Here is a 24215-nt window from a genome sequence, read left to right on the forward strand (position 1 = left end):
AAAAGGTACCTTGCTACATAAAACAATTGACATTTGAGTCAGGCATAGTGTCATGCATGCCTTTAGTTTTGGCAGGAGACTGAGATAGAGAATTTCTGAGTTCAAAGCCAGTCTAGGGCTACAGAGTGAATTCCAGGGCAGTTTGGGTTAGAATGAGACCTTGCCTGGAGGTGGGGTAGAGGGAGGAACAACAACAAAAAAAGACATTCAGGGTTGGAAATATGGCTGAGCAGTTAAGGCTCTTGCCAGCAAAGACTAATGACCTGGGTTCAATTCCTCAGTACCCACATAAAACCAGATGCACAAACTAGTTCATGAACCTGGCGTTCATTTGCACTGGCTAGAGGACCTGGAGCACCTATTCTCTCTCTGTCCCACTCTACCTCCTTGCAAAAAAATACATTAAACCTAAATTTATTTAATTTTCTCCATCTTAAAATTAAAAGGCTGGAGAGATGGTTCAGCTGTTAAGGTGCTTGTTTGAAAAGCCTAAGGATCCAGGTTCAATTCCCCAGTACCCATGTAAAACCAGATGTACAAGGTGGTGCATACATCTGGAGTTCATTTGCAGTGGCTATAGTCCCTGGCACACCCATTCTCTCTCTGCCTCTTTCTCTTTCTCAAATAAATAATTAAAAAAACTAAAATTATGGCCTGGTGTGGTAGTGCATGCCTTTAATCCCAGCACTCTGGCGGCAGAGTTAGGGCGCCTTAAATTCAAGGCCACCATGAGACTCACACAATGAATTCCAGGTCAGCCTCAGCTAATCTCCACCTCCCAAAAAAATTAGAAGGATTCAGAATAGATACTCCTCAAATTTTCAGTATATGGCTTTAGCATAGCACACAAACATTAACAAAAATGCCTCCCCAACTATAACCACTGAGTATTGAATTTATAAATAACCTTGTGCTTGCTGGGCACTACGAAGCTACACCCATCCCCTATAAAACTATTTTGGAAAATCAATTCAGGTACTATGTTTAAAGCAGATAGGATTAGAAGTCTATCAGAAATGTTTTTTTCCTGAAGGTCACATCAACCAGGATTAAGGGATACACATGTTTAAGGCAATGAACCTTTCTTTTTTTCTTTATACTCTTCGATAAAATGAATGCTCAGTGGCAGCTCTAGTTCTCTCAGGAGGCTCAGGCTGCTGCAGCTCATGTTTATTTATTACTCACCTTTGTTTATCTGGAGTGTCCCTGGTAGGGGAAGTACAGCATGATGGAAATGTTGGCACTACTCAAGCACCCATGAGTGAGCACCATAAGGCTATTTTTAAATGAGGCCACAGACTACACTGCAGTTTCATAACAGCCCAGGAACCCACACAATCACTGAAGAAACTTCTAGGATCCCTGAGGGTCCTCAGTACACAAGGAAATACAGTCTAAGTGGGGCCAGTCTAATCTCATTATAAACCAGCAGGGAGTTCCTAACCCCTCTCAGAAACAACAAAAAAGGTATATTTGGAATCCAAATGAGCCTGTAGGATAGGTAATTTAAGAGAAAGGCTTTTGGAGTCAGATCAAATAGCAATTTCCCTCCCCCACTCTCTCACATGCACACACAAACGTAACAGGAACTACATTCACAAGCCCATATCAGTAACAGGGGATGAAGCTAACTGTAACTACCAAGGATTTGTACTGCTGTCCTGTAAGTTTCTTATACCGTGTCACATGTAACAACAGCTCAACAAGTTTCCTGAAAGACCACTCGAGAATTGTAGAAAATGGGAACTGATGATTTCAGTAAGAGTTTTCATTTCCAACATGCTGTAAGGACAGCACAGGACCACACTAAGGTGAGTTGTTCATCCCTGTTCCCAAGCAGAGCCCTTAGCAATCCTGTCTGCTGGCATGGCATATAGGTGTGGGTGGCCAAAGAGCAGCCCCAGTGCTACATGGCTAGGAAATGAAACACAGTTTAATATACTAAATACTAATTTAAATACTAAGGAGCACCAAAGGGACTTAATAAGCACTATTCTTTCTGCAAAGATTCTGGGTTATGACAACCCAGATGAGTTCTAGGATCCATGCCTTCAGAGCCTTGTTTACAAGATCTAAGATCTTGGAGAGAAGAAAATGTTCTAGCCTGGTTTTTGGCATCACTCACATTACATTGTTTAAAATGAGCTAGAACTGGGGTTATTTTAATCTAAGGTACTGGACAAACACTGTCTAAAAATATACACACATTAGTCAGATTTAATAAGCATCAAGATCAGATATTAAGAGTTCATTTTTAATATTCTATCATGCTTTGTCATTGTAGGTTACTATCCCCATGACTACATAAAATTTGTGCTAAGGTATAGGTGGACTAACCCATATTTCCTTAAAGATATGTCCTGGTAATCTGCTAGGGTCCTAGTCTAATAAAATATGCTATCTTCAAGCTGGGTGTGGTGGCACACGCCTTTAATCCCAGCACTCAGGAGGCAGAGATAGGAGGATCACTGTGAGTTTGAGGGCTTCCTGAGACTATGTAGTGGAATTCTAGGTCGGTCTGAGCTAGAGACCATACCTCGAAAAACCAAAAAAAAAAAAAAAAGTCAAATGTAAAAATCTTAATAAGGAACTTTTATGCTGTTAAGTTTGTGTTTTACTAAAAGTTCTTCCAGGGAGAGAACAGATCCCATATTTACTTATTTTTTCACCATTACAACTTTGTGAAACAATATTTTGAAAATTAAGAAACTGATCATAAAAATTAAAGCATCTCATGAGTTACCTAGTTACAATCACACACCCCAGGTATAATTCTAAATCCCATGCTTTTTCCATGACTACTTAGGCTTCACGGGCAAGCACCTTAACTGCTAAGCCATCTATCCAGCCCAAACTCAAAATATTTTAAACCACTACACACAGAAAGGTAGAAAGTAGAGACTGGTATGGTGGCACATGCCTGAAATCCCAGCAATTAGAGAAGCTGAGGCTAGAGGATCTGTCTTACCTGAGCCCTGGCAACAAGTGTGTGGGGGAAGGAGGGAAAAAGGGAGACGGAAATGGGGGAAGAAGGGAGAAAGGGATGGGAGGGAGAGAGTGAGCTAGAGGTAGGTGAGAAAAAAGGGGAATTGGGAGGGAGGGAAAAAGAGAGAGGGAAAGAAGGAAGTAAGCAGGGGAGGAGAGAGAGAAGGGGAAGGAGGGAGGGAAAGGAGAAGAGGGAGGAAGAGATGGGAAGGTTAGGTAGAGGAACTTGGAAGTCTGTGCAGGTAGTGATTACTCCTTCTCTGGACCAGTTCCCCACCTCTGCCGCTTCCCCAAGTAGCACAGGACAACCTCAGTTCCTGATTGATGGAGCAGGAAGAAGAGAATTTTTCCTGCTACAAATCCTTTGCATAGAAGGCATGTTAGCTTCCACTCACTGTGTTCCAGCATGTATGTACCAGGCATGGCAGGTGCTGAACAAACAATTATTTCAGAGAAGGAAAATGGTCCAAATGTCTAAGGTTGACCTGGAATTCACTGTGTAGTCTCAGGCTGGCCTTGAACTCTTGGTTTCCCCTACTTATGCCTCCTGAGTGCTGGGATTAAAGGTGTGCACCACCACACCTGGAAAAACTAATTATTTTAATGACATTTTGACAAAATATGTGTATCTAGGTAAAGCATTTTAGAAATTGAACATTTCTATAGCAATATGGGAATTTTTTGTGCTTTGCACCAAAACAGACCATATATCCTATGTTTTCAATCCCTTGATCTTGTAAGTCCACATAAAACTTATATAAAATGTTAGTGTAATACCTTATACAACACACTGGAACAAGCTACCTATATTAAAGTGTCTATATTTTTTATTTGTTATTTATTTATATGAGATAAAGATGGAGGGAGACACAGAGAAAAAGAGAAAAAGAATGGGTGCGTCAGGGTCTCCAGTGCTGCAAAACTGCAGGTCCCTGAGCCATCTTGCGGATCTGGCTTACATAGGTCTTGGGGAATTGAACCTGGGTCCTTTGGCTTTGCAGGCAAGCACTTTAACCAGTAAGCCATCTCTCCAGTCCTAAAGTGTCTATATTTAAGCTATGTTAGGATAAAATGAAAGTTAATGAGAGAAGATTTGAGTGGACTACCAAGAGAACAAAATGACTAACAAAATGACTAATAAATAAAAGATATCATAAACTCATCTGGACATGGTGGCACATATCTATAATCCCAATACTCGAGAGGTAGCACAGGCAGGAAGATGAGCTCAAGCTTATTCTTGACTACATAGAATGGTCAAGGCCAAGCTAGGTTATGTGACACCTTGTCTCAAAACAAAATGCAGAATGGAATGTCAAAGGGGAAAGTGTGGGGGGGGGGTGGGAGGGTATTACCATGGGATTTTTTCTATAATCATGGAAAATGCAAATAAAAATTAAATAAATAAATAAAAAAGAAAGGGGGAAAAATGCACTATATATAATGTAGCACATCCTAGCTCAACTCCTGTCTCAAAAGGAGCAGAAAGTCCTTACAACAGTGTGATGTTATGTATTAAGCAAGCAATAACTGCATAAATGTTTTAAAGTATTTTGTAGGGCTAAAGAGATAGCTCAGTGCTTAAAAGCACTTGCTTGCAAAGCCTGATGGCACAGGTTTGACTCCACAGTGCCCACACAGTTTGTTGCTGTGGCTGAAGGCCCTGGCATGCCCATTCTCTCTGTCTCTGCTTGCAAATAAATATTTTTAAATTTATTTTTATTTTTTTATTTGAGAGCAACGGACAGAGAGAAAAAGAGAATGGGTGCACAAGGGCCTCCAACCAGTGCAAATGAACTCCAGATGCATGAGTCACCTTGTGCATCTAGCTTACGTGGGTCCCGGGGAATCAAGCCTCAAACCAGGGTCCTTAGGCTTCACAGGCAAGCACTTAACCACTAAACCATCTCTCCAGCACAAATAAAATAGTTTTTTGAGGTAGAGTCTTGCTCTAGCCCAGGCTGACCTGGAATTCACTATGTAGTCTCAGGTTGGCCTCAAACTCATGGCAATCCTACCTCAGTTTCCTGAGTGCTAGGATTAAAGGCATGTGCTACCATGCCCAGCTAAAAATAAAATATTTTTAAAATGTTTTGTAAATGCCAATTTTGTACAAGCACTGTGAAAACATAAATTGTGGTACAATGCCTGGTCTTCTCTCAGTTCCTAGGGCATGCCATATTCTTTCCAAATTCAGAACCTTTGCACACAATACTCCCTTGCTCTGGAAGCTCCCCTACAGTCCTCATAGTGGACTCTTGTCCTCTGCTCACCTTCTCAGAGGTCTTATCTAACTGCAAACAGGACTTCTGACCACTGACTCCCTCCTGGCTTTGTAGATTGCTTTTAGAGCCCTCAGAATGTGTGTTTATCCTATGTATTTAAGACATGCTAACATATTGATAGCAATAGCAAAATACACTCAATACTTATTTGGAGCCAAATCATATCCTAAGCAGTTAACATGGCTCACCTCAGGTGATCATGACAACAGCTCTTCAAAATAGGTGACAGAAGTAGCCAAATGAACACTAGGCTGGTAGAAAGTCAAGTTTTCTCAACTCATGTTCTCCCAGGACCTTTCCAACTGCTGTTTCTAATAATGGGTTATATAGTTAGTAATTACAGAATAATAAAAGCATTTTGTGTCCAAATATCTTCACAATGGTATTTAATCTACACCATTATGTAATCTGAAAGATTTCTCCATTGTAAGCCATTCAAAGTCCCCTGGTTCATACTTAATTCTGCAAATTAAGTTACAAGGACAGGCATAAGCCAGGGCTTTTTTTAAAAAAATACTTTATTTATTTGGGAGAAAGAAGCAGAGAGAGAGTGCGAGCACCTCAAGCCACTGCAAACCAAGTCCAGGTGCATGTCCTACCTTGTGCATCTAGCTTTTGTGGGTCCTGGAGAATAGAACCTGGGTCCTTTGGCTTTGTAGGTATCTCCCCAGCCCAATAAACCAGGGTTTTATGCCAATCTAGACTAGGGAAACCTGCTTCCAGTATATGTACTCACTCTGCACAGTAACTACTGAGATAAAAATGAACTTCCATAAAGATGCAACTTCTCTGTACACAGTCTATCAGTGGAAGAACTCCTGTCTGGGGAAACATTTAAGGAGTTATATATAGGGCTGGAGAGATAGGGGGTCCTATTCCACAGTACCCATATAAAAGCCAGATTCAAAGCAGTGTCTGTGTCTGGAGTTCATTTGCAGTGGCTAGAGGCCCTAGTGTGCCCATTCTACCTGTTTCTCTCTGCTTGCAAATAAACAAAAATATTAAAAAGGGGTTGGAGAGATGGCTTAGCAGTTAAGGCACTTGCCTGAAAGCCTAAGGACTCAGGTTTGATTCCCTAGGACACAAGTAAACAAGATGCATAAGGTGGCATATGCATCTGGAGTTCATTTGGAATGGCTGGAGGCCCTGGTGTGCCCATTCTATCTACCTGATTTTCTCTCAAGTAAATAAATAAATATTGGAAAAAAAGGAAAGAAAGGAGTTACAAATGATGAAACTACCTACAAGGAATCTGAGGTCACTGAATCCAACGACCAGGTGAGACAACTGATAGTTTAAGAGACTGGTGATCATTCATAAAGACGGTGGTAGAGCTGGAGAGATGGCTTAGCAGATAGGCGCTTGCTGGCAAAGCCAAAGGACCCAGGTTTGACTCCCCAGTACCCACATAAGCCAGATGCACTAGGTGATGCATGTGTCTGGAGTTCGTTCACAATGGCTGCTGGCCCTGGCATGCCCATCCTCTCTATCTGCCTCTGTCTCTCTCATAAATAAGTAAATAAAATTTTTTAAAAAATACAGTGGGGCTACAGAGATGGCTTAGCAGTTAAGGTACATGCCTATGAAGCCTAAGGACCCAGGTTAGATTCTCCATGTCCTAAGCCTAAACCAGATGCACATGGTGCCAATGCATCTGGAGTTCGCTTGCAGTGGCTAGAAGCCCTGGTATGCCCATTCCCTCTCTCTAATAAATAAAAATAAAAATATATATTTTAAAAAGACAGTGGCAAAATAAGATTAAGAGTCAGAGATTTAATTTTAAAAAAAAGTAAGAAAAAAAAGAAAATAAGAAAAAAAAAAGTCAGAGATTTGCTCTTTTTGTTCTACGTAATCCAAATAAGCCTCCTTATTGTCTCCCAGATTATTTTCTTAAGGTTTTGGTGTGACATAGTTTCTGTGGTTGGGGAATGGAGGAGAGACATGTCCATTCTCATCAATATCATGGGGACCTTCATGCTTGTAATTCCTATGACACTGGAGTAGTCATTCCATAGAATTTATTATTAAGCATATGCAAGCAACTGTCTAGAATGAGAAAAAGAATCTGTACCTTAACCACGTGCTTCTGCCTCTACTTGCTGTGACACTTAGCAGTTTGAGCAGTGTATCTTCCTACTCTGACAAGAGTATCACAGAATAACAGACAGGAGAACCAGCACTGCATAGCGAGAAACTTCATAAAAGAAAACACTAATGCTTTATAGCTCATAAACAAAGAATGGTGACAAATGGAAGGAAAAGTAGAAAAATGCTCCAAAATCTACAGATTTAAGTCATTATGAAAAAACTTAAAGCCATTCCCTAAAGCTTAGAGTGATCAAAATGCAAAATGCATTTCTAAGCTGGGTGTGGTGGTGTACGCCTTTAATATCAGCACTCAGGAGGCAGAGGTAGGAGGATTGTCATGAGTTCAAGGCCACCCTGAGATTACATAGTGAATTCCAGGTCAGCTTGAGTTAGAGTGAGACCCTACCTCGAAAAACCAAAAAAAGAAAAGAAAGGAAGCAATGTCATAGGTCACCATCATTCTGGCAGGTACTCCATCTTGGCCATAGGAGGAAACAGTATTGACCCAATCCTGCAGCACGAATGTCATAAGGGCTGATTTACATGTGACAATGACACAAAGCTCTAAAGACTACCAATCATCCAACAGATTAAGCTGAGTCCAGATAAGTGCTTAAAAAGTATCTATTATGCCAGATATGGTGATGCATGACTGTAATCCCAGTAATCAGGAAGTAAAGGCAGAAGGATAGCTGTTAGGTCAGCCTGCACATAATAACCTGTATCCAGGAAAAAAAAAAGAAAAAGAATACGAGGGGCTGGAGAGATCGCTCAGTAGTTACAAGTGCTTCCTTGCAAAGTCTGATAATCTGCATTTGATACCCCAGTACCCATGTAAAACCAAATGCACAAAGTGGTGCATGTATCTGGAGTTCGTTTACATAAATAAAAATGTAAAGTTTCAGTGAGTGAAACAGCATTAGCAGTTACCTGATAAGGATGCAGCTGACTGTGCTTGGAACACCTGGCCCTTTGCTCCTCAGTACAGATGCTCCTGCCCCTGAGCTAACTTACCTAATGTTTCCATAGCATTCCACAGCAGACAAAGCTCTTTGATGCATCATTTTACCTGGAGCTGGAAATCAACACTGAGCCAGGTACACTTCATAGATAACAAAACAGGTTTGGAACTTGACCCAAGTCATACAACCTGCAAACTACAGAATGGGTACGAAATCTAAACTCTAAATAATCTTTGAGTCTTTTCCATATATTTTATATTATCCTTTCCTTTCTGTGCCCAGAAACTACAAGTTTATCAATTTACTACCTCCTTTCCTCCCCTGTTGCAACAAAAAGAACAAATGGAGCATGGAGGATGGAACAGCAAGCTTTCAGCAAATGTCTGTTGGTGGATCATTTGTCAATCAGATACAAAGATAGAAACTGCAGGGGCTGGAGAGATGGCTCAGTGGTTGAGGTGCTTACCTACAAAGCCTAATGATCTGGGTTTCATCCCCCATTACCCATGTAAAGCCAGATGCAAAAAGTAGAACATGCATCTGGAGTTAGTTTGTAGTGGCAGGAGGCCCTGGCATGCTCTTTTCTCTCTCTCTCTCTGCTCTTGCAAATAAATAAATAAAACCCTGCAGCTTCAGGCCTATCTTCCTATTCAGTTAGATTTCATCAGTTAAAAATATATGACTTTAACCAAAAAAAAGTATATATATATATATATATATACACATATACATATACATATATATATATATATATATATATATATATGTATATATATATATATATATATATATATATATATATGACTTTTAGTTGGGTGTGGTGGTACACACCTTTAATCCCAGCACTCAGGAATTTGTAAGGCAGAAGTAAGAGGATCACCATTAGGTCAAGGCCACCCTAAGACTACATATTGAATTCTAGGTCACCCTGGGCTAGAGTGAGACCCTACCTTGAAAAACCAAAATAAAATAAAATAAATAGAGTAAGCAAGATTGAGTTGACAAGTATTATTTTATTATTGCTATTCTCATTAACTGATTTTTTTCTGATTTAGTTTTGTTTTATTAAAGTTTAGTAAGGACTGAACACATACTAACTTTTTTTTTTTCTTTTGAGGTAAGGTCTTCCTCTAGCCTAGGCTAACCTGGAATTCACGAGTAGTCTCAGAGTGGACTCGAACTCTTGGTGATCCCCCTATCTCTGCCTCTCAAGTACTGGGATTAAAGGCATGGGCCACAATGCCTGGCTATAATGATTGTTTTAGTGATCTTTTTTAAAAGGCCAAAAATATTCTTTACTATTTTAGCTCTAAATTGTGAGGTTTTTTTTTTTGGGGGGGGGTGGGAAGGTAGGCCCTCATTCTGCAGTCTAGGTTGGCCTAAAACTCTAGCTCAAACTGGCTTATGATTTGCAACAATCCCCTCCTTCAGCCTCCTGAGTGTTGAGTGTTTATGTGAGTCAATATACCTGCTCTATTCCAGTCATTTTAAAAAAATTTTATTTTTAAAAAAATCTTTTATTTTCATTTATTTGAGAGAGGGAGGGGGAGGGAGTGAGGCAGGCAGAGAAACAGACAGGGGGAGAGAGAGAGAATGGGTGTGCCAGGCCATCCAGCTAGGGCAAACAAACTCCAGATGCATGTGCCCCTTTGTGCATCTGGCTTACGTGGGTCCTGGGGAGTCAAACCTGGGTCCTTTGGCTTTGCAGGCAAGCGCCTTAACTGATAAGCCATCTCTCCAGCCCTTTTTAAAAATTTTTAATTAATTTATTTGTCATAGAGCAAGAGAGGGAGAGAGCTAGGACCTCAGCCACTGCAATCAAACTCCAGACACTTATGCCACCTAGTGGGGACATGTGACCTTGCGTTTGCCTCACCTTTGTGTGTCTGGCTTACATGGGATCTGGAGAGTCGAACATGGGTCCCTAGGCTTCACAACCAAGTGCCTTAACTGCTAAGCCATCCCTCCAGCCCCTCTATTTTTACTCATTTGTGCAAAGACACAAAATTAACTAATATCTTTGGCTTTTGCTTACTACTAAGGAAACAGTCCTGTTCCCAGGCACAGTGATTTTCCTTTTCCATTACACACAGTTAGCACTGAGCTATTCTAGGTTAGATCCTGAGCCTCAAGAGAAAGGAAAGCTCTGACGTAATTACTCACAAGGAAAGACCGAAGAAATAAAGCCAGGCATGGTGGCATGGGCCTGTAATTACAGCACTCTGGAAGCTGAAACAGGAGAACAGTTTCAAGTTTGGGCCAGCCTTGTCTATAAGGTGAGACCTATCTCAAAAAACAAAGCCAGGCATGATGGTGCAGGTCTTTAATCCCAGCACTTGGAAAGCAGAGGGATTGCTGTGAGTTCAAGGCCACCCTAAGACTACATAGTGAATTCCAGGTCAGCCTGGGCTAGAGTGAAACCCTACCTCGAAAAACCACCACCACCAACAACAACAACAAAAAGTATGTATATATACTTTTCTTAAACCAAATTTTTTGTACATGGGTTCCTCCACATTTTGAAGACAAATTTTAAGTCTTTCTCCCTATGTACTACATATTAACCTCAAGTCTACCTTCCAATAATCTTTTTCTCATCCTTCAGGAAATTGCCAATGTTCAGTCCACCAAATCATTTCCTTCTTACTGGATGACAAGCAAAAACATAGACAGGATATCTCTATGTCAACCCCTTTAGTATCTGAATCCTGGAAGTTATATCAAGCCAGCAATTTTCTGACAGCTACTGACATGTCAAGACTCATCAGCATAAATGCATGACAGACCCACCGTGGACAGCTTTTAACTTGAGATCAGTGACTGCACAGGATGTGCATGAATCAGCCCCTTTGTTTTGTGTTCCTCAGCTTTCACTAAATGTCCAGAAGCAACAATAGCGTTCACATTTACATGCTTACTAAGTGCCAGACACTGTTCTAAGCACATTACGTATGTTAACTTATTTAGTGCTCAAAATAACCAAGGCCAAGGTACTATTGAATCCCCCCATTGTGAAGGTATGAAAGCCAAAACAGAGAGGGCAAGCAGCTTCCAAGATGGCTCACCTAACACCTGTGTTCAGTTTTTCTCAAACCTACTTTTTGTTTTTTAGAGGTAGGGTCTTGCTCTAGTCTAGACTGACTCAAACCCATTTTTATACCAATTTGGTGATAGCATCTTATAATATTTTAACACAAATTACTGTTATCAGTCAAGTTGGAAGCAAGTTTGAGCTCACTTCAAATTTAGAATTGCCTTTTTATATCTGGCTAATATTGACTCAGTTTCATATAACTGTAAAATGTTACTGATAATACCATCTATTTTCTTGAGCAATTGTGAAGATGAAATGAGTTATGTAAAGTACTTGGAACAAGTATTACTGTTGCTATTAATACTATCACTAGTGCTTCACTTGGGTAAAGCCAGAGTGCTCTATTTGACATAGTCAACATTTCTTTTTCTTCCAACATCTGGTCGTTAGCACAGGCTAAAAATGAACTATTCTCAACAAGTAAACAATGTAGCTACTTCCCTTGCCACTTTTTTCTAGTCCTGTCATCTCTTCCCTTCTATCAGGTTCCTGGAAGAAAATCATTTTAAGTTAACAGGATTGTTTGTGTCACAGTTCAGAAGCCATGGAAACACTACACTAAGGACTAAATTTATACTGTGATTACAAAAGTAGGAAAGACTAAGTACACTCCTTTCATTTTAACTTTAAAAAAATCAGCTGGGCGTGGTGGTGCATGCCTTTAATCCCATCACTCAGGAGGCACAAGTAGGAAGATTGCTGTGGGTTTAAGGTCAGCCTGAGACTGCACAGTGAATTCCAGGCCAGCTTGGTACTATAGAGTGAGCCACAGTGAGAACCTACCTCAGGAAAAAAAAAAAAAAATCAAATTGTTTGACATTTTGTTTGTAGAACAGATTTTAAACCAATGCTTCATACTCAAGCATCATAAATGGTCTCAAATATATTTAAATATGAATTGAAACAGTATATTCAAATAATTTATTGGTATTCTTAATTTTCAAAACAATTTTGATAAGCTCAAATAGCATTTTAAAATAAAATAAAATTATCATGCTTGTACTATAAAATGGTTTAATAACTTATCATAAAGTTCACATTTTTTATTGGAGGGAGGAGAGAGAGGAAAAAGAAAAGCAGAGAGAGTGAGTATGGGTGTGCCAGGGCCTGCAATACAACTCCAGATGCACCCACCACTTTGTGCATCTGGCTTTGCATAGGTAATAGGGAATTCAAACCCTATCTGTCATGCTTTGCAAGCAATGGCCTTTAACCACTAAGCCATCTCTCCAGTCCCAAAGATCACATTCTAAAGATATCTCATGCAACAATGGGCCCCTGATATTTATATATCTAGGACCAAGTACACATTTGAACAAGGTGGCATAGCATTGTTTAACCTCTCCTGCGGCCCATCTGTAGTCAGCAGATAGATAGCATCATTTACAAATCTAATTAATCCAAGAAGTCCTGTTCCACCCACATTATCCCTTACATATAGAAATTAAACTAATTATAATAGCAAATGACAGTATAAAGAAATAAATTATACATATATATCAAGTATCTCTTTGTAGATCATACACTTTCTCAGACAACTACATACTAAAAGCCTATTAAGTTTGCTTGAACCTTCTCAGGTTGGGTGCTATGATGTAAAGAAAGCAAGACAAGCTGGGTGTGGTGGCACATGCCTTTTCATCCCAATACTCAGGAGGCAGAGGTAGGAGGATCGCCATGAGTTCGAGACTAGCCTGAGACTATATAGTGAATTTTAGGCCAGCATAGGCTATAGCAAGACCCTACCTTGAGAAAAAAGGAAGAAGGAAAGAAAGAGGCAGAGAGGGAAGACAGCATTAGGTCATTGTACATTTGATCATTTCCTTACCTCTGTTGAATAAATTTTATAAATGACAAATGTAAGTATTGGTTACTATTTTATTTGACAAGTTACTTAAGTAGTACCTAGTATGTGCCAACCACTGTTACATATTATCTAACTACTGTGAGAAGTTCGAATTATTCCTATTTTATATTCAAAGAAACTGCATGAGGAAGAATACGTGGTAAGCAGGAAATGAGACAGTAAATAAACACAAGCCTGACTGCACAGCAGTACTAACAGTGGTATCAGAGACTCATATTTGCCAGTACTAACCAAGTAATGCTATGCAACTGCCTAAAAGTTAAGAAAAAAATTTACCTAAATTATGGTAGAATACTATTAAAAATTGTGAAATCATGTAGATATTTTGCTATAAAAAAATCCTAATTATCTGAAAGCATAACAGAAACTTCTTTCACTTACTTAGCAGGACTGACCAATGCGTACCCACCACAAAAAACAAACTGAGAGACCATGCTAACAATCATTCAACACTGGCAAACAGAGAGCACATTCTTATGACTGGCACACTTCCGTTCCACTAGCTGAAATATATGGTTAACAAGAATCTGTTCTGCCTCCCAAGTGCTGGAATTTTTTTTTTAAACATTTTTTAAATTTTTTTTTTTAATTTGAGAGCGACAGACACAGAGAGAAAGACAGATAGAGGGATAGAGAGAGAATGGGCACGCCAGGGCTTCCAGCCTCTGCAAATGAACTCCAGATGCATGCGCCCCCTTGTGCATCTGGCTAACGTGGGACCTGGGGAACCGAGCCTCGAACCGGGGTCCTTAGGCTTCACAGGCAAGCGCTTAACTGCTAAGCCATCTCTCCAGCCCAATGCTGGAATTTTTGTTGTTGTTATTGTTGTTTGTTTTTTTAAGGTAGAGGCTCCCTCTAGCCCAGGCTGATCTGGAATTCATTAAGTAGTCTCAGGCTGGCCTCAAATTCACATTGTGCATCTAGCTTTAAATGGGTACTGGGGTCCTTAGGCTTTGAAGGCAAGCACCTTAACCATGGAGCCATCTCTCCAGCACCCCAAACTAGAAATCTTAAGTGATTTAGTTTATACAATAATATTATGTCCAACTCTTCCCACTTCACTATTCAAAAGGAACATGGGAAGCCGAGCACGGTGGCACTCACCTTTAATCCCAGTACTCAGGAGGCAGAGGTAGGAGGATTGCTGTGAGTTTGAGGGCACCTTGAGACTACCTAATGAATTCCAGGTCAGTCTGGACCAGAGTGAGACCCTACCCTTGAGAAATCAAAAAAGAAAAAAGAAAAAAGAAAAAAAAAAAGGAACATGAAAGCCTTAGGGGAAATGGCTGGGTGGTATAGCACATGAGCAATGCTTTGGGTTTGATCCTTAGCACAGAAAAGAAAAAGGAGAGGAAAAGAAAAAAAAGAGAAAAAGAATGCATTATATCCTATATAATATAATCCTATATAAACAGATAAGTGAGGGCTAGAGAGATGGTTCAGCAGTTAAAATACTTGCCTGCAAAGCCTATGGACCCAAGTTCAATTCCCCAGTACCCACATAAAGCTATATGCACAAGGTGGTGCATGTGTCTGAAATGCATTTGTACTAGCTGAAGGCCTTGGCCCACTCCTTCTCATCCATTCTCTCTCCTTCCCTCCCTCACTCTCTATTTGCCTCTTTCTCTTGCTCTCTGTCTCAAGTAAATAAATAAATATTTAAAAAACAGATAAATGGAAAAAAATTAAAGTTATTTTTTCTGTCATCTTCCACTGAAATTGCATCTATCAGCCTGCCAGATATCATATCTGACCATGGAGGGTAGGATACTCCTATTGTACTTAGAAAGTTTAGAGTAAGTTCCAGGCCATCTTGGACTTGAAAGAGAGAGACAGACTGGCTGACTAACTTAAATCTGTGAAGTACTGCTGTATCCTACTAAGCAAATACTTGAGTCTCTACATCAAAATTCACACTTTAGCCTGGCATGGGGACACACACTCTTAATCCCAGCACTGCACTGAAAGATGGTAGGATGATTGCTTTGAGCTCAAGGCTATCCTGGGTTACAGAGTGAATTTCAGGTCAGCCTGGGATAGAAACTCTGTCCCCCCTCCCCCAAAACAACAACAACAACAACAAAGAGCTGGAGAGATGGCTTAGTGGTTGAGACACTTGACACTTGCCTGCAAAGCCAAAGGACCTAGGTTCAATTCTCCAGGCCCACATATGCCAGATGCACAGTGGCACATGTGTCTGGAGGCCCTGGTTTGTCCATTCTCATTGACTCTCTTTCTCTTTCTCTCAAATAAATACATAAGTAATTTTTTAAAAAGATTCAGAATTCACACTTACTAATATTATTGACTGAGAATCTGAGGTTTTTTATAATTTTATTTTTTTTATTGAGAAGGAGAGAGAGAGAGACAGAGAGAGAGAAAATGGCCATGCCAGGGCCTCTAGCCTCTGTAAATGAACTCCAGATGCATGTGCCACCTTGTGCATCTGGCTTACGTGGGTACTGGAGAACTGAATCTGGGTCTTTGGCTTTGCAGGCAAGTGCCTTAACCACTAAGCCATCTCTCCATCCCTGATTGTTTATTTTTATTTGAGACAAAGAGAAAGGGAAAGAAAGAGGGAGAAAGAGAAAGAATATAAATAGGCATGCCAGACCTCTAGCCACTGAAGACAAACTCCAGACACATGCACCACCTGTGCATCTGGCTTACATGGATCCTAGAAAATCGAACCTGGGTCCTTAGACTTCACAGCAAGTGCCTTAAGGGTTTAAGCCATCTCTCTAGCCCCTGAGAGGTTCTTCTATTCACCCTCATATTATAGAGAACTCAATATCAAGTACTGTTATTTAGTATAAGTTCTCTAGACCTCATATCAAAAGCAGGACTGTTAATACTAAGGAAAACAGATAGCAACAAATAAGGCAAAGTGGAGCAGCTTAAATCAAAGAAAATGAATAATATTATAAATTTCCATATCTTCTTGGGACATTTCTAGATTATGACTCAGCACAAAGTTGCATTTTATAATCAACTAAAAACTAAATTATACTAATTATGTTCATTCCTTCTCTTTTCACTAAAGATCAACTGGCTGGGGCTGCAGCTCAGTAGGTAAGACTGCTTAAATCCCAGAACAGCATAAACGTGGCATGATAGCACAGGTCTGTAATCCTAGCACTTGGGAGGTGGAGGCAGGAGGAACCTGGGTTTATGGTGAATTCAAGTCCAGCCTAAGAAATATGAGACCCTGTCCAGTGGGCACCCTAGGGCAGTGGCTCATACCTATAATGCTAACATTTGGGGGGAGGTTAGGTAGGATGAGAATGCATGTGAATTCTCTATACTCTGGGCTACAGTGAGACCTTACCTCAAAACAAACAAAACAAAACAAACAAACAACAAAATAAACAAACAAACAAACCCCAGTCAGGTGTGGGGAAGCACATCTTTAGTCCCAGCACTCAGGAGGCAGAGGTAGGAGGATCACCATGAGTCTGAGGCCACCCTGATACTACATAGTGAGTTACAAACAAACAAACAAACGAAACCCTAAACTAAGAAAAGCTAATTGTGGTGGTTTGATTCAGGTATCCCCCATAAATTTAGGTGTTCTGAATGCTAGGTTCCCAGCTGATGCGTATTTGGGAATTAATGCTTCCTGGAGGGAATGTATTGTTGGGGGTGGGCTTATGGGTATTGTAGCCAGTTCCCCATGCCAGTGTGTGGTACACTCTCCTGTTGCTATTGTCCACCTTATGTTGGCCAGAGGGTGATGTCCATCCTCTGCTCATGTCATTTTCCCCTGCCATTGTGGAGCTTCCCCTACAGCCGGTAAGCCGAAATAAACCTCTTTTTCCCACAAGCTGCTCTTGGTTGGGTGATTTCTACCAGCAATGTGAACCTGACTGCAACACCAATGCTAAGTGTGATGGTACACACCTATAATCCCAATACTTGAGAGGTGAAGGGTGGAGAATCAGGAGTTTAAGGTTGGCCACAGCTACACAGCTGGCATAAATCCTGTCTCAAAACAAACGCAGGCCAGAGAAATGCTCAGTGTTTAAGGGGCTTACCTGCAAAACCTAATACCTCCGTAAAACCAGGTACACAAAGTGGCACATGTATCTGGAGTTTGCAGTGCCTGGATGTCCTAGTATTTGTTCTTTCTCTTTCTCTCCTCTCTCTTTCCCCCCTTCCCCTCTCTGTCTTTGCAAATAAATAAATTGAATTTAAAAAAAGCAAACAAACATGCTAGACATGGTGGCACATGCCTTTAATCTTAGCACTTGGGAGGCAGAGGGAAGGGGAATGCTATGAGTTCCAGGCCAGCCTGAGATTACATAGTGAATTCCAGGTCAGCTTGGGCTAGAGTGAAGCACTACCTCAAAAAACAACAAAATCATACAAATACACAAGGTGTGGGGGTAGGGGAGAAAGGGACAAGATTATATTATATGTAGTAAGGCTAATGAAAAACTACTTATGAAAAATATATTTCAAAGTGTAGAAAGAATAAAAAAAATTAAAAAAAAAAAAGAGGCAAGGAGGGATTACTCCCCAAAAGCCTTCAGAATATGGCCCTGCAGCCATCTTGGTTACACACTTGCAACTTTTATAACTGTGAGAGATTAATTTCCTATCTTAAAAAAAAAAGTGTAGAAAGAAAATCTTTTGTTATAAAATGATATACTATCCTCAATCATTTTGGTCAAGGAGCTTGACTGAGAATATATAAAAATATATGAAAGTGTAGATAAAAAAATCTTTTGTTATAAAAAGTTATATACTATGCCAGGCATGGTGGCGTATGCCTTTAATCCCTGCACTTGGGACACAGAAGTAGAACTGCTGTAACTTCAAGGCCACTCTGAGCTAGAGTGAAAACCTACCTCAAAAAAACAAAAAATAAACAAATAAATAAATAAAAATAAAACTACATTCTATACCCCCAAAACATTATTTCTAAACCAGGTGTGATAGTACATGCCTTTAATCCCAGCACTCAGCAGGAAGAGGTAGGAGGATAGCTGTGAGTTTGAGACCGCCCTGAGACCACGTTGAGGTCAGTCTTGGCTAGAATGAGATCCTATGTTGAAAAACCAAAATCTAAAAAAAAATGTATTTCAGAGGCTGAACAGATGGTTTAGCAGTTAATGCACATGCCTGCCAAGCCCAAGGACTTATGTTTGACTCCCCAGATCCCACATAAGCCAGATGCACAAGGTGACACATGCACAAGGTCGTACTTGCATGCAAGGTAGCACACGTGTCTGGACTTTGATTAGTGGCTAGAGGCCCTGGTGTGCCAATTCTGTCTGTCTCTCTTGCTCTCACTCATTAAAAAAAAAAAAAAGGCAAGCCGGGCGTGGTGGCGCACGCCTTTAATCCCAGCACTCGGGAGGCAGAGGTAGGAGGATCGCCATGAGTTCAAGGCCACCCTGAGACTACAGAGTTAATTCCAGGTCAGCCTGGACCACAGTGAGACCCTACCTCGAAAACCCCCCCCCCAAAAAAAAAGCAAGTATTTAAGGTACTTGTCTATAAAACCTAACAACCAGAGCTCAATTTCCCAGTACTTGTGTAAAGCCAGATGGACAAGGTGGCACATTCATCTGGAGTTTGTATTCAGTGGCTAGAGGCCCTGGCATGCCCACTCTCTCTCTCTCTGTATCTGTTAAAAACAAAACAAAACAAACAAAACAGAATTTGCTCCAGGTCTGGAGAGATGGCTTGGCAGTTAAGGCACTTGAATGCAAAACCTGATGGCCTGGGTTCAATTCCCTAGTACCCACATAAAGCCAGATACACAGGAGTGTGGAGTTTGTTTGCAGCTGGAAAAAGCCCTTGCATGCCTTCTTTCCTTGCAAATAAATTAAATTTAAAAAACCTTATTTCATTACTTCTGTAGTAGTTTGCTTAGTAAAAGATTAATTACTCTGGGACTGGAGAGATGACTTAACGGTTATGAAGGTGCTTGCCTGTGAAGCCTAAGGACCCATGTTCAACTCTCTAGGTCTCACATAAGCCAGACACACAGGAGACACAAGCATACAAGGTCACATATGTGCACAAGGTGATGCATGCCTTTGGAGTTTGATCGCAGTGGCTGGAAGCTCTGCTGTGGCAATTTTCTCTCTCATAAAAAATAAAAAATTAAAAACCAGGGCTGGAGAGATGGCTTAGCGGTTAAGCACTTGCCTGTAAAGCCTAAGGACCCAGGTTCAAGGCTCAATTCCCCAAGACCCACGTTAGCTAGATGCACAAGGGGGGTGCACGCATCTGGAGTTTGTCTGCAGTGGCTGGAGGCCCTGGCACGCCCGTTCTCTCTCTCTCTGCCTCTATGCCTGTCACTTTCAAATAAATTAAAATAAACAAAAAAATATTAAAAAAATTAAAAACCAAAGATTACATCACTCTAGATTTTGGTCCAAAAAAAAAATCTATGAATCTAAAAATTCATTTAATGGCATGTAATCATAATACTGAATTTATAATCTGCATCATTTTTATCTGACAATGATATAAATAAAACTACAACTTTTTTTTGGTTTTTTGAGTAAGGGTCTCACTTTAACTCAAGCTGACTTGGAATTCACTATTTAATATCAGGGTGCCTCGAATTCTTTGGAATTTTAATAAATTTATTTTCTCTATTAATCTATATCAGTATATAACCATTTTATTGTGCTTAGTACTAATTTTACCTTAAATAAATAATCCTATTTTTTGTTTTTTGTTTTGCAAGGTAGGGTCTCACTTTACCCAAAGCTGACCTGAAACTCACTCTGTAGCTCCAGGCTAGCCTTGAACTCACCACGGCAATACTATCTCAGCCTTCCCAGTGCTGGGACTAATAGTGTGGGCCACAAAGCCTGGCTCAATGTGTGTGTGTGTGTGTGTGTGTAAATATATATAAAAGGCTTTTCAAGGTAGGGTCTCACTCTGGCTCAGGCTGACCTGGAATTCACTATGTATTCTCAGGGTAGCCTCGAACTGTCAGCGATCCTCCTACCTCTGCTGGGATTAAAGGTGTGCGCCACCACGCCCAGCTAATAATCCTATTTTTAAACTGCTATTGCAAGTGTTATTCTTTAAACTATTGTGACTTTAAGCAACTTTTAAAAACAATCCAAAACAAACAGTGACTTTGATTTTATTTGCTTGTTTATTCTGAGATGCAACTTCTGACCTTGGTGCTATTTTTTCAAAGTCACTGATGTAATCTAAACTTAACCTGTTCACTTGCTGATACTTCCTGCATACATAGTTGTAAACTTATTAAGTACCAGTCAAACATTCAAAACCAATCTAAACCACTAACTAAGGCTTTCTTCACTCTTTTTAGTGCATTTTAAAGATAATATGAGCAGGCACATTTTAAAACAACTTGCCTTTATAACCACTTTAACATACATAAAAAATAACCAGCTTAATAACACCCTTTTGTAAATCTTTTCATAGGACAAATTACTATTTCCAATCCAATAGTCTCAGATTTGGAATCATATCCATATCTGACTAAACATCCTCACTCCTAATCACTACTTTAAAACCTTCTAAAAAGGGTCCTTGCCATTAATTGGAAGACTGCTAAACAATTCCTTGAAGTCCTTGAAAAGCCCAGTGTAATGCTAGGAATGCTACATGTCTATAACCCTAGCACACAGGAAGCTGAGGCGGTTGGGTTCTGAGGAGTTTGAAGCTAACCTGGGCTCCATAGTTATTATCCTATATCAAAAATAAAGAAAGCACAACAAAACAGAAAAGAAAAGAGAACAAACACCAAAAATACAAGAGAGATGGCTTAGTGGCAAAAGAGCTTGCTTGCAAGCCTGATGGCCCAGGTTCAAATCCCCAATATCCACATAAAGTCAGAAGCATAAAGTGGCACTTGCATCTGGAGTTGGTGTAAAGTGGCAAGAGGTTCTGGCACGTCCATGCCCTTCTCTCTCTGCTTACAAATAATAAATTTCAAACATGAGAGAAGCCAGGCATAGTGGTGGATACTTCTAATCCCATCAATTGGGAGGCAGAGGTAGGAGGATGGCTGTGAGTTCGAGGTCACCCTGAGATTACATAGTGAATTCCAGGTCAGCCTGGGCTAGAGTGAGAGCCTACCTCATGAAAACAAAGAGAGAGAGAGAGAGAGAGACAGAGACAGAGACAGAGACAGAGACAGACAGACACACACACAAACAGGCAGGCACAAAAGACATACAGACATGCAGAGACAATGTAAATATTATTATTCTCTTAAGTCCTGAAAATAAAGATTTAAAAGTAGCCCTAAGTGGTTATGATATTCTGAATGTTGGCGTACTTTGCAAACTTTTTTAGAATTTAGTCAAAGCACAGAAATCACTACATAACTGTATGCCTGTAATGCCAACTCTCAGGAGGCAGCGGCAGTAGGATTCAATGTTCAAAGATAGCCTGGACTACGTTACCTGGCGAGTTACAGGCCAGCCTCAATACATTAGGGAAATTTTATCTTAGAAAAAAATCAGCCGGGCATGAGGGTGCACACCTGTAATCCCAGGACTCAGGAGGCTGAGCTAGAATTGCTGTGAATTCAAGGCCAGGCTGTGACTACATAGTGAGTTCCAGGTCAGCTTGGGGCTAGAGTGAGACAGTACCTCGAAAAAAACAAATCAAACAAACAAAAAATCAAATCCTGGTGTGGTGGTATACACCTTTAATCCCAGCACTACCACTCAGGAGGCAGAAGTAGGAGGATCAATGTGAGTTTGAGGTCAGTGTGAGAGACTACATAGTGAATTCCAGGTCAGCCTATGCTAGAGGGAGACTCTACCTCAAGAAAAAAAAAATCAATTAATTAAAGTAGAAATAATGATAAAATAATACTTGTCAACTCAATCTTGGTTACTCTATTTTAATAATTTTATTTTGGTTTTTCAAGGTAGCATCTCGCTGTAGCCCAGGGTGACCTGGAATTCACTATGTCGTCTCAGTGTGGCCTCAAACTCACGGTGATACCCCTACCTCAGCTTCCTGAACTCCCGAGTGCCGGGATTAAAGGTGTGCACCACCACAGCCAGCTTGTTTACTCTTTATCAAGTTCAAATTCGTTTGAAAAGTTTCTAAACTTCTTTGAAGTTGGATCGACTCTACCTAAAAATGAGTGAATGCACGTCTAAAATAATAGTAAGTATTATGGCTTTTCATATAAATACTGTTCTTGACAACTTCATTGTGTCATACACTGAATTTTCTCTTGTAACTGTAGCTTTACTTGAACCTTTTAAAATTTCTATTCATTCATGAGAGAGAGAGAATATGAATATGAAAATGGGCATACCAGGGCCTCTTGCTGCTGCAGACGAACTCCAGCTGCAAGTGTTGCTTTGTGCAGCTGGCTTTACGTGGGTGCTGGGGAATTGAACCCAGGCCAGCAGGCTTTGTAAGCAAGTACTTTTAACCACTGAGCTCTGCATTCTACACTTCTGAAGAATGCATCTTTCCATGTGGTACCTAACCCTGTTTCCATATGCCCTTCTTTTCCTCACCAACTGGAACCTCTCACAGTAGATAATCACATAAGAAAGAGGAACAGTTGATCCTGCCACAAAATTAGGTTAACACTTCTAAAAGAAGGCGCAGAAAGAAAACACAAGGCCTATTTAAATCATTTACCTCGGTCTGGCTTCATTTTCACATCCAGTTTCCACCCAAAGCGCTGTAAAATACAGGTGTGGGCTCTTCCAACAGGTTCACCGCTGATTCACTGGCTACTGCTCCGACTTCAGAAGGCTAAAAGAGACCAAAATAAAATGAATGTAGTCTTGCATTAACTTCCCCGTTCCCCCGACCTTGCAAGAAACTAAGTTAGGGTTCTTCATGGCACACACTGTGGGTGACAGCACCTTCAGCAGGCCTGAAAAGAAGCACAGGTCTGCACCACCTCCCCCATCACCTCAGGATTCAGCAGCACCCCTCTTCCCCGCCCCTGTCCTGCCCAGGCCAAGGTGTCCTCCTCTGACACAGCGCCTCCGAAGCAAAAGCAAGATCTATTTATATACCCCGGAGGTACAGGCAAGCAGCGACTGTAGCAAGCAGAAGGGGCTGAGGCAACCCAACCTAAGTAACAGCTTTTGAGCCAGGCGTGGTGGATCACACCTTTAATCCCCGCACTGGCGGAGGCTGTGGTAGGAGGAGCGCTGAGAGTTCGAGGCCAGCGTGAACCAGAGTGAGTTCTAGCTTAGCCTGGGCTAGAGGGAGTTCGAGGCCAGCCTGGGCCAGAGTGAGTCAGAAAGGAAGGGAGGGAAGGAGGGAGGGAGGAAAGTGTGAAGAAAGAAGGGAGGTTGGAGAGAGGAGGGGCAGTGGCGCCTCAGCCGCGCCGGGAGCGCAGTAAGTGCACCTGGCGGGCCGCGGCCTCACCTGGCGGAGGAGCCGACGCCGCCCGCCCGCCGCCCCGCTCCCTCTCCCGGGCCGGCTCCAGCCAACTGCCCCGGCTCGCCCCGACCGCCCCGAGCCTCGCGCGGCTCCGGCCGCCCTGCGCTCACTGACCGGCCCCGCTCCGCTCCGCTCCGCTCCCGCTGGGGCGCCGGCTCGTCACATCCCGCCCGCCCGCCCGCTCGCCCGGGGCTCACGGAGGGCGGCCCGCGGCCATGCACCCGCGCCGGCCGGCCGTCGCTCGCCCTCCGCGCCGCCGCCGCCGCCGCACGCCCGGGCGCCCCGTCGGGCTCCACCAAATTTCTTTCTCTCGCTGCTTGCCCTGTCAAAACACTGCTCGGTCACGTGTCCCGACAACAGCCAGCCCTCTGAGCGTCACTTCCTCCCCGGCCGCGGCGCGGCGGGCCCCGCGTGGTCATGGCAACGCGCGCGAAGGCGGGCGCGCGCGCGCACGCGGGATGCGCGCCGGCGGTGTGCGCGCGCGCGCGGGATGGGGAGAGGGGCGGGTCCCGGCCGCCGTCTGGACCGCCCGGGCTCGGAGCCGGTCCCTCCTAGGGCCC

The 24215-nt window shown here is 41.8% G+C and overlaps 1 protein-coding gene across 1 annotated transcript in view; it reads right to left on the reverse strand.

Annotated features, from left to right (window-relative positions):
• Positions 1–23811, reverse strand: part of Fam214a (family with sequence similarity 214 member A) — a 69776-nt gene extending 45965 nt beyond the window's left edge. Inside the window, exons 1-2 of the mRNA XM_045160580.1 lie at positions 23770–23811; positions 22897–23013 (exon numbers count right to left, since the gene is read on the reverse strand). Of these exons, the coding sequence (XP_045016515.1) occupies positions 22897–22912 (16 nt within the window). The 5' untranslated portion in view covers positions 22913–23013; positions 23770–23811. The remainder of the gene's footprint in view (positions 1–22896; positions 23014–23769) is intronic.
• Positions 23812–24215: the final 404 nt, after the last annotated feature.

This window comes from Jaculus jaculus, chromosome 10, assembly GCF_020740685.1.
Source record: "Jaculus jaculus isolate mJacJac1 chromosome 10, mJacJac1.mat.Y.cur, whole genome shotgun sequence".
Taxonomy (NCBI): domain Eukaryota; kingdom Metazoa; phylum Chordata; class Mammalia; order Rodentia; family Dipodidae; genus Jaculus; species Jaculus jaculus.